General features: G+C 41.6%; 1 protein-coding gene across 2 annotated transcripts; it reads left to right on the top strand.

The window, feature by feature from the left end:
* The first annotated feature begins 794 nt into the window (after positions 1–794).
* Positions 795–10,535, top strand: stx6 (syntaxin 6). 2 transcript variants are annotated; one of them, XM_026345628.1, is made up of 8 exons: positions 795–1,021; positions 2,459–2,628; positions 4,925–5,019; positions 5,114–5,173; positions 6,417–6,551; positions 6,644–6,750; positions 6,868–6,962; positions 8,032–10,535. In XM_026345628.1, exons 1-8 carry the CDS (start codon positions 987–989, stop codon positions 8,106–8,108), a joined length of 774 nt encoding a protein of 257 aa, XP_026201413.1. In that variant the 5' UTR covers positions 795–986; the 3' UTR covers positions 8,109–10,535. The 2 variants fall into 2 exon arrangements, with proteins under 2 accessions (XP_026201413.1, XP_026201414.1); XM_026345629.1 differs by having other exon boundaries at positions 6,423–6,551.
* Positions 10,536–11,166: the final 631 nt, after the last annotated feature.

An 11,166-nucleotide genomic window follows, 5' to 3' on the forward strand; every position in this document is an offset into this window, starting at 1 on the left:
TTTATAATGGTTCTATCCTCTGTTAACTGGTTATATCCTCTGTTAACTGGTTCTATACTGGTTCCATACTCTGGTAACTGGTTTTATACTGGTTCTATCCTCTGTTAACTGGTTTTATAATGGTTCTATCCTCTGTTAACTGGTTATATCCTCTGTTAACTGGTTTTATACTGGTTCTATCCTCTGTTAACTGGTTTTATAATGGTTCTATCCTCTGTTAACTGGTTCTATCCTCTGTTAACTGGTTCTATACTGGTTCCATACTCTGTTAACTTGTTTTATACTGGTTCTATCCTCTCTTAACTGGTTTTATAATGGTTCTATCCTCTGTTAACTGGTTATATCCTCTGTTAACTGGTTCTATACTGGTTCCATACTCTGGTAACTGGTTTTATACTGGTTCTATCCTCTCTTAACTGGTTTTATAATGGTTCTATCCTCTGTTAACGGGTTCTATCCTCTGTTAACTGGTTCTATACTGGTTCCATACTCTGTTAACTGGTTTTATACTGGTTCTATCCTCTGTTAACTGGTTTTATAATGTGGACCAGAAGAAATGAAAAGTAGCCACTAGCTTCTAGCCTGGACTATTATTGACCTGTTTCCTCCATCTTCTGCTTTTCTTTGATTTTTGATCTCTGGTTCTGGTTCTTTTTCTTTTCTTCTGATTAATCATTAATAACGTTTTTTTTAATCTTGAATTATAAAGGAGCGTAATCTGGAGAATGATCTAATCAAATATTTCTGAGACATTTGTTTTGTGACGTCACTGTCCAGGCGTTTGTGACATCACGGGCTCGTTTGGGCTGCGGAAGCCGTCTCTGCATGTAAACAAAGCCGAGTTAGCCAGAGATCCACGGACATTTTAACGTTAAATCGATGACATTGAGGTTTGTTTTATTTGTAGTTGGTTAAAACGGTTCCGGATACGGAGCCTTCGGGTGATGGAGCTCCGCTGGCACTGAAGCAGAAGCAGAACCAGAAGCATGTCCATGGAAGACCCGTTCTTCGTCGTTAAAGGGTCAGAACACGATGCCATCCGAGCTAATGCTAACGACGACTAATGTTAGACATTGGATACCTTTACATAATCATTAATCAATAATGCTACCAACAATAATAGATCAAACATCATCGATACATCCACAGACCCAGGGAACACTTACATGTGTAGCTTAACACCAGCTAGCTTACCGCTGTGCTAACGTTAGCTGCCAATTAGCAAGTAGCACAGGGCTCCTTATCGCAAACCACAGGGAACAGGTTTATAATCTTACTTTTCCACAGTTAGAGATGTAAGTGATCAAGTCAGTTCTTATATTATAAAATATATCGAATGATCATGTGTTTATACCTTTTTGTTTTTATTAATTTATATCAGACAGGACATCTGACTCTTATCAGTAACTAAAGTCAGCACACACTGTGTAGTCATACTTTTAATTAAATCCTTGAGATATTGGTGTGTTTATTTCTTTAAGGACACTGTGAACTACAGATGTCCTGCACTCATACGGTTACTGCATTTACGTGCAATTAAGTAACTAGGTCCTCAGAGAAACCTGGTCTCTCAGGTGATCAGGGTTTACCTGTATTTAAGAGACCTGGTGTATCTTAATCTGATTTCTTCTCTACCCCTGTCTTTTTTAGGAAGCATTGTTCCACATTTAATTTTACACAGATAGAAGATACTGCTTCATGACTTTTTAATATAGTCTCAGTTGGGGAGCTGGGTGAGAATTTAGACACCTATGGGGAATTTTGGGGTGGTTTTGGTTTTAGTCGGATTCTGGACTCTGGTGTGTGGCCTAACACCAGTAGGGGTCCTTAGTCAAGACCTCCTCACGCTCACCCTGCCTACCTTTGTACCTTGTAATGACTTGTAAGTCGCTTTGGATAAAAGCGTCTGCTAAATGACTAAAATGTAAATGTAAAATGGACTCTGGAGATATACAGCTCCAAGGAGGAGGATACCTGCAGAGGAGAACAGAGAGAGGGAGACAGAGAAGAGGAAAGTTAATGAGAGAAGACACAAAGTTAATGACATGAAATGGTAGAATTTGAATGGAGAGAGGAGAAGTAGAGAGGAGAGGAGCTCAGTGTATCAGTAGAGGTCCCCCAGCAGAATAACCTATAGCAGCAGAACTAAGAGATGGTTCAGAGTCACCTGATCTATCTCTAACTATAAGCTTTATAAAAAAGGAAAGTTTTAAGTCTAGTCTTAAATGTAGAGAGGGTGTCTGCCTCCAGAACCTGAACTGGGAGCTGGTTCCACAGGAGAGGAGCTTGATAGCTAAAGGCTCTGCCTCCCATTCTACATTTGGAAACTCCACAAGTGAACCTGCAGTTTGAGAACGGAGAGTTCTGCTAGGAAAATATGGAACTATGAGGTCTTTAAGATAAGATGGAGCCTGATTATTAAGTGAATGCAGCACTGACTGGTGTTTGTTTTTAACAGAGAGGTACAGAAGGCAGTGAATGCAGCACAGAGCCTCCATCACAGATGGGTTGAACTGCTGAAGGGGGGGACTGTAGCCTCCAAAGAGGAACTGGATTGGACTACCAATGAGCTGAGGAACAGTCTGCGGTCCATTGAGTGGGACCTCGAGGACCTTGATGAGACCATCAATATCCTTTAATACTGAGCTGAGGTCACATGACCACAACATTTTTCTTTGCTTTTGTTTCCTTTGTGAACTTTAATCTGAATCAGAATCAGAATCAGAAACATTTTATTGCCAGGTGCAATAAAGGGCATTTTACAGCACTAGGAATTTGTCCTGATGTTAGGTGCAGGGATAGAATAGAATAGTAGAAAAAACAAACAGACATAAATATGCATATTCATAGTCAGTTGGGAGGGGTGGGTTTGTGCAGAGATTATCTGGGGGGAATTGGGAAACTGTTCAGCAGGCTGACAGCAGCAGGGAAGAAACTGTTCTTGTGGCGTGAGGTCCTGGTCCTGATGGACTGGAGTCTCTTGCCAGAGGGGAGAGGCTGAAATAGTGCATGGCCGGGGTGAGAGGGATCAGCTGCAATCCTGGATGCACGTCTCTGGGTCCTGGAGTCGTACATGTCCCGGAGTGATGGGAGGCTGCAGCCAATCACCTTCTCGGCAGAGCGTATGATTCTTTGCAGCCTGGCCTTGTCCCTGGCAGTGGCTGCAGCAAACCAGACTGTGATGGAGGAGGTGAGGATGGATTCAATGATGGCAGTGTAGAAGTTGGTCAACATCTGCTTTGGGAGGTTGTACTTCTTCAGCTGCCGCAAGAAGTATAGCCTCTGCTGAGCCTTCTTGGTGAGGGAGCTGATGTTCTGCTCCCACTTGAGCTCCTGGGTGATGGTGGTGCCCAGGAAATGGAAGGACTCAACAGAGGTGACCAGGGTGTTACAAAGGGTGACAGGCTGGAGGGGGGCTGGGTCTCTTCTGAAATCCTCTATCATCTCCACTGTCTTGAGAGCGTTGAGCTCCAGGTTGTTCAAGCTGCACCATGACACCAGACAGTCCATCTCACTTCTATGGGCTATAGGAGATGAGGCCAATGAGGGTGGTGTCATCCACGAACTTTAGGAGTTTGACGGACTGGTGTCCAGATGTACAGTCGTTTGTGTACAGGGAGAATAATAAGAAAATTATTTAGCTTTTTTCACCTCCTTGCTAAATCTGTACTTGGCCTCTCTGTATCTTTCTCTGTCCCCACTCCTGAATGCAGTCTCTTTGGTTGACCTCAGCTGTCTGAGGTCAGAGTATGTGAACCAGGGTTTGTCATTGTTGTAACTCACCCTGGTGCGTGATGGAATGATGCTGTCCTCACAGAAGTTGACGTATGACGTCACAGCATCCGTGTATTCGTCCAGACTATTAGTGGCAGACCTGAAAACGTCCCAGTCGGTACAGTCCAAACACTGCCGTAGTTCCTCCACAGCCTCACTGGTCCACTTCTTTGTTGTCTTCACAGCAGGTTTGCAGAGTTTTAATTTCTGCCTGTATGCTGGAATCAAGTGGACCATGATATGGTCTGACTGCCCCAGTGCAGTGCGAGGGACGGCATGATAAGCACCGCTGATGGTGGTGTAGCAGTGGTCCAGCACATTCTCCTCTCTGGTCGGGCACTTAATAAACAGTTTGAATTTGCGGAGGTCGTGGGAGAGATTACCTTTGTTAAAGTCACCTAGGACAATAACCAAAGCGTCCGGGTTTGTCCGTTCCACATTCAGAATTATGTCAGCCAGCGCGCGCTGCGATGTAAACACCGACAAGAATGAATGAGGAGAACTCACGGGGCGAGTAGAAGGGTTTGCAGATGATGGTGAAGGCCTCTAGGTCGGGGGAACAGTGCTGAGACAGTACAGTGATGTCGTTGCACCAGCCGCTGTTGATGTAAAAGCAGATTCCACCTCCCTTCGTTTTACCTGAAAGCTCCGTGTGCCTATCCGCGCTGTGAAGTTGAAATCCACTCAGCTGGAGCGCAGAGTCCGGTATGAGGTCACACAGCCAAGTTTCAGTAAAGCACAGGACACAGGACGTGGAAAGGTCCCTATTTATGTTCAACAGCAGTGTCATTTCGTCAATTTTGTTGTAAAGTGAGCGCACGTTGGAGAGGAATATTCCGGGAAGCGCAGTGCGGAGACGCACCAGCACACCTGAGCGCTTACCTCTCTTGCGGTGCCTCACCTTGCTACGGGCCTCCTTTAACAGAGTCGCAAGTAAATCCAAAGTAGAAACCAGAAAAGTTGGAAATAAATCCACAGAGGTAGTAGCTCTGATGTTCATGAGCTCTTCCCTGGAGTAGGAGCCACCAGTGCTGTGGCAGGAAACAAGATTAGGAGACAAAAGCACAAAAAGAAGAGCGCACTAAAACACCGTGGCAGCCATTCGCGGCGCCATTGTAACAATAAGCATGTTTCTTAATGGTTAGTGAACGTATCGTAGAGTCAAACCCGAAGAAGTTCAACCTGGATGCTGTCGAGTTGTCCAAGAGGAAAGACTTCATCACCTGCACCAGGCACACTGTCAAGGTAAGCTCACCTGTTCAGGTGGTCTGAATTGATTTGATTGAGTTATGTCTGAAGAGCCAATGTGATTAGTTGTCAACTGTTTTTTTTTTTCAAGGATATGAAAGAGCAGATGTCGAGTCCAGTTGCTGCCCCCACAGACAGAAAGAACAAACAGGTAAGTCTAACCCTAACCCCAACCCTAACACCTAATAATTTATGTACTAAAAGTGTAAAAAGTACTAAATTATTTGACTCAAGTAAAAGTACTGTTGCTAAAGTGACAGTATGTACAAGTAAAAGGAAAATTACTTGTTTAGAAATTCACTAAAATAAAAGTTAAAAGTAACTCATTTTAATATAACACTTAACACCTGCCATCGTTTCCACATTTTCCTTTGAGAGGACCATAGAAAACAAGCTTTTAGCTTTATTGTATTTTTATCCCAGACAATTTTAATTGTATAGCAAGATGGTAGACTTTTATTGTTGTCAAATAAGTCTAAATGTGGTTTTACGTACATTCAAAACAACAAAAGAAAAAAATGATCTGACAAAAACCATGAAGGCTCAGAAACTGCAGGAACAAACACAGCACACACAGTGAGCCAAACATCGAGGAAGCTCAGCTCGTCAAGCTGCCGAGTGACAGAGCACTGGTGTTAATTGAACAGTTTGTGAATTAACTTTGAAAGTGTGTTAATTAGATTTTTGTGTGGATTGTGATCTAAACCCTGAGGCACTGACTTGTCATAGATTTAGTTCAAGCTTAAGAAGAAATATTTCAAACTTCAAATAATTTAAATGACAGCTTTGCTTTTTCATACCATTGCCATAATGATTCATTCACCCCGAACCAGAACCTGAGATTTCTAATGAGGTTCAAACTGCATCAGTGACCGGTAATTACATGAAGGACGGATTTGCCTGGTTCTGCTGGAGGTTTCTTCCTCTAAAGGGAGTTTTTCCTCTCCACTGTTGCCTAAAGCTTGCTCAAATGGGATTGTTGGGTTTTCTCTATAATTTTTTGTATAAATATTTTCTGTAAGGTCTTAAACCTTACACTGTAAAGTGCCTTGAGATAACTTCTGTTGTAAATTGGCGCTATACAAATAAAACTAAATTGAATTTAATTGAATTGAATCAGCATTTTGTTTCTAATTCGATTTCTATTCAGTTTATTTTATCAAATGTGCCAAATCACAACAAAAGTCATATCAGGGCACTTTACAGAATCTACATGTACATAGAAATATTAAGAACAGCCAGTTAAGCAGCACTACAATAATGGTTTTGATTATTTGAGGGTAATTAGATGACAGAAGAAGCATACGCTGTCCTTACAATGCCAGTGGAGTTAAGGTAAATCCATTACAGATGGGGGAGGTGGTCTAATAGTGGGTCCCCTGTCTTGTTTTGAGGTCCAGGCCCTGCTCGGTGAGCGCGGGGCTCAGGGCCCGATCTGGCAGCCTGGTCCAGATAAATACAGCCGACTGGACAGGCAGCTGCAGAGCGCCAACTCTCAGTTTATTGAGGAGCAGCAGGTCCAGCAGCAGGTACAGTCACACCTGTGAAATAAAGCGGCCAATCACAGAGAAACAGTGTAATGCGAAAAGCAGAAAAGTAACGTCAAACATTGTCTGATCAGCTGATCGTAGAGCAGCAGGACGAACAGTTGGAGCTTGTGTCGGGAACAATTGGAGTCCTGAAGAACATGTCGGAGCGGATCGGCATGGAGCTGGACGAGCAGGCTGTGTAAGATTCAGTTCTCAGTGAGACCTATCCAGGTTTAAAGTTTCAGTACTGGTTTTAGCACCTGTGAGAACCCAGTTTAGCCCGGTATGAACCAGTCTGTGCCTGTGTTCCTTGCAGGATGTTGGACGACTTCAGCCATGAGATGGACAACACTCAGTCTCGGCTTGACAACGTGATGAAGAAACTTGCCAAAGTTTCTCACATGACCAGTGGTAATCTGTAATAGTGTTATTAATCACAGTTAGTTATAGGTAGTTCATTATAGTTGGGTCGTTATTGTTCCCCATACTGTCTGTGTCACCGCAGACTGTTGTCAGTCAGTGTTGTTGTGGTTATAGTTAAGTTAGTTAAGTTAGAGTGAGTAGTATAGTATGTTAGAGTGAGTAGTATAGTATGTTAGAGTTAGTAGTATAGTAAGTTAGAGTTAGTACTATAGTAAGTTAGAGTTAGTAGTATAGTAAGTTAGAGTTAGTAGTATAGTAAGTTAGAGTTAGTAGTATAGTAAGTTAGAGTGAGTACTATAATAAGTTAGAGTTATTACTATAGTATGTTAGAGTTAGTAGTATAGTAAGTTAGAGTTAGTAGTTAGTCGTTAGTTAGTCTGGTAGTTTTAGCGTTCGTAGTCTAGTATGTTGGCGTGCGTCGTCTCGTCGTTCGTTCGTCGTCTCGTAGTTCGAGTTAGTCGTCTAGTAGTTCGCGTGCGTCTCTCGTAAGTTCGCGTTCGTCGTCTCGTCCGTTCGCGTTTCGTCGATGGTCCTTCGCGTGCGTCGTATCGTATGTTCGCGTTCGTCCGTATAGTCTGTTGGCGTGCGTCGTCTCGTCCGTTCGCGTTTCGTCGTCTCGTCCGTTCGCGTGCGTCCTCTCGTCCGTTAGCGTCGTCGTCTCGTCCGTTCGCGTGCGTCCTCTCCTCCGTTCGCGTTCGTCTCTCGTCTGTTCGCGTTCGTCGCTCGTCCGTTCGCGTTGTCGTCTCGTCTGTTCGCGTTCGTCGTCTCGTCCGTTGGCGTGCGTCGTCTCGTACCGTTAGAGTGAGTATATAGTAAGTTCCAGAGTTAGTAGTATAGTAAGTTAGAGTGAGTAATATAGTAAGTTAGAGTTAGTAGTATAGTAAGTTAGAGTGAGTACTATAGTAAGTAGTAAGTTAGAGTAAGTACTATAGTATGTTAGAGTTAGTACTATAGTATGTTAGAGTTAGTAGTATAGTAAGTTAGAGTTAGTACTATAGTAAGTTAGAGTTAGTACTATAGTATGTTACAGGTACTAATACGGGTTGTGTTATTGCAGATCGTCGCCAGTGGTGCGCTATCGGAGTGTTGCTTGCTATTCTTTTTGTCGTCATACTCCTCTTCTTCATCCTCTGATTGATGCTTCCATCTGTCAGCACAGAACCATCCTAATCTTGTTCGGACTGGACTCTACTGGACTGTACAGGCCTGCATTGGGAACTCTTTACCCTGTGATCTGAACCACACTCTTCCTCTTCCACCACCAGGTTCTGATCCAGCTTACATGATTACATCTGTCAGCAGAAACCTCTAACTAGACGTTAGCTGCCGTTAATCCTGAATCTACTGAACTCTAATCAACTCTACTAGACTTTGTTGGACTGGTGTGTAATCTGGTAGGGGCAGGACTGGAGTTCTTACTAGTCTGACAGCTCTCATTTACAAGCAGTCTTTATTATTAACAACAAAATGGAACTCCAATGGTTTCTTCTTGACTCTACTGTACTCTAATGGACTCTACTGACCCCGACTGGACTTTGATGAACTTTATTGAACTCTAATGGTTTATTCTGGACAGAAAAGGATCTGTTTGGTTTTTGAATGTCTGGTTCCTTCGTGGTCCAGTCTGAGGTCAAAGGTCAAACAGGTGGCAACACATTTAAAATTTAGTAAATTTTGTTATTTTATTTAAAAGGCTGAAAAAAACTTTTCAACTCCAGTATAACTCCAGTTTGAGTTCAGTTTAATTCCACTTTAACTCTATGTTAATATCAGTTTACTCATGTTTTAAAGTCAGTTTAACTTCAGTTAATCTCTAGTTTAGTGCAATTCTGTCAAGTTTACTTCGGCTTTTAACCACTTTAATCCTAGTTTAACTTCAGTTAAGCTGGAAAATAATCTGAAAACACTAAAACTTTTTCTGTTTGTCATTTTGCAAAAATATTAATTAACTTCTTTACATCTTGTTTTGTTTTTATTTCACTTTTGTTGCCTGATTGTCCTGGTTCATAGAGGTTTTTCGTCACCTATGATACTGTGTCTCGGCTGCCATATTGGACGTGTTGCTGACAGGGCTGCATTGCAGAGTTGCTGCAGCTTCTGTGGTTTCGAACTTCCAGATGTATCTCCTTGTCTTTCAGTACCTTGTTGAGCCCACTATTCTGACAGTTTACATATGCTGTATATGAACATGACTGTCATGGTCAGTTTGGACTTTACATAATTTCTCTGGACTTTTTTGTAGCACCATTGTAAAACTGAAGAATTTAATTTACTTGTTAGTTAAGTTATACAGCATCAGCACAGTCTCATACAGGGTCAAAACTTCACATACAGTAACCTAGTGTTTGATTGTCTCAAAATTGCTGTTCAGTATCAATTGGACTTAAGATATTTCAGCTTCTATCCAAAAGCTTCATCAGTTCCGACTGACTGGAAACTCAGGATTATAAACCCTGTGGAGTCATCGAGTCGTTAGCCCTTGACGTTCACCTGTTGTTCCACCTTGTGTCACCACCTGACACGCAGTGTGAACGACTGTGAAACATCCGGGTAGTGAGGAAAGAACAGGACTGTAAGTCAGCGACAGATTGTGCCTGAGACCACCTGCTCTGTTTAATGAGGGTTGTTCAATGTAGTAAACAACCTCTTTCACACCTCGCTTGAACCAGTTGTGTCCCCTGTACAGAGTATGGACGTTACTGTCTTCAAAGGAGTTGTCCTTTTCTTTTAGATGGAGCTTCTTTTTTAGACAGCAGCCTTTCAGTCTGTGGTGATGTGAAATGGACTTCCTTGGGGTTACAGCAGTAACCAATTCAAAGCAGACCTGTACCATGATAGCAAAATATACAACAGTTCTGCCAAAAGCTTGTTAATGGCTTTAGTGTCCACTGAAGGTGAAACTTGCTAAGAAAAATTCAACCAAACATTCGGTTGCTTTATGTGCAGTTTTGAGCCTGTGTTGATGAAAATCTGAAAGCAATTTAAACTTTGTGGACCTTCGGGTTTTCTATTCTGCCTCATATTTGTTTGCCTCAGTTATCCCATAATAATCATCCACAGGCTTTATCTCCGTACCTAACTTTCTTTCAAAATTGCATCAACAGCACAATGTTCCGACTGTTGATATATATGTATAATAATGATAACATTAATACTTTATTAACCCCATTGGGGAAATTCTTGTGACCAGAATTCAGGGTTCAGTGTTTGTCCAGGGACACTCAGATTCATCTGAGAAAACTAGGAGTTGAACCACCAACCCTGGGTTTCATAGATGAATAAGTTACTAACTGAACCACAGTGGCCACAATCTGTGGCGATACGTCCCATATGGCAGAAATTTAGGTTTCAGGTGACTTGATGAAGCCACATGAAAAGGCTTCATGCTGCTCTTTCACAATAAAAAACCTTTCACCTGGGAAGGCGAGGAAGGGTTTTATTGTGAAGAAGCAACAGGTGGCAAGCAGGTGTTAGATGACGCAGGTTTACGGTACGCACAACAGAAAAATGTTAGCATCCTAATTCAAGCAGTGTTCAGAATAAAACTCATAAACCACTTAACAGTGATCAATAATCATTAATAATGTTTAAAACTATTGTTGGACATCCATCACTTTCCAGCAGACATCACTGAACCTGTCAGTATTTTTTCTTCTCCTTCAGGAAAATGTCACGTATCATCTTTAATTATTATATCATCATCACAGTGATGTTTGTCTGCAGAAAAATAATGGCTTAACTTTTACAGGTTTAGACTGAAACTGACTGAATTCAGTGTCTTTATCATTACAATAAAAAGTTGTAATAAGAGCAAAGGTACTAGGTACAAACCTAGAATGTGAATATGAGTGAAAACATTGGATTTGATGCTGAATCATTTCCAAACTGCAGGTTTATAGGAATATGTGAGATGTGCAGTCTTTCTGTGCAACAGCAATAGTCGTGATAATAGAATGAGTAATTCTTAATAACAGTAATAACATTAGAATGATATGATAATAATAATAATAATAGGTTTAGTGTCTGCAGCATATTTTCTTTCTTTAAACAAAAAGAAAAAAGACCTTTTCATGTCTTGAGTTATTCTACATTTCATGTTTGTTATTTAATAGAACATCCTGTGATCGCAGCTACTCTTTATTGTGTTATATAAAGATCATTAATTCATTTTATCTTTGAATTTATTGGTTTC

Source organism: Anabas testudineus, chromosome 4 (genome assembly GCF_900324465.2).
Source record: "Anabas testudineus chromosome 4, fAnaTes1.2, whole genome shotgun sequence".
Lineage (NCBI taxonomy): Eukaryota > Metazoa > Chordata > Actinopteri > Anabantiformes > Anabantidae > Anabas > Anabas testudineus.

What these genes read in the sequence shown, in the direction of transcription:
- stx6 (XM_026345628.1), top strand. Translation starts at nt 987, where the DNA reads ATGTCCATGGAAGACCCGTTCTTCGTCGTTAAAGG. An exon ending in CAGACAGAAAGAACAAACAG is followed by an intron (nt 5,174 to 6,416) that starts GTAAGTCTAACC and finishes TCTTGTTTTGAG; the next exon opens with GTCCAGGCCCTGCTCGGTGA. An exon ending in AGCAGCAGGTCCAGCAGCAG is followed by an intron (nt 6,552 to 6,643) that starts GTACAGTCACAC and finishes TTGTCTGATCAG; the next exon opens with CTGATCGTAGAGCAGCAGGA.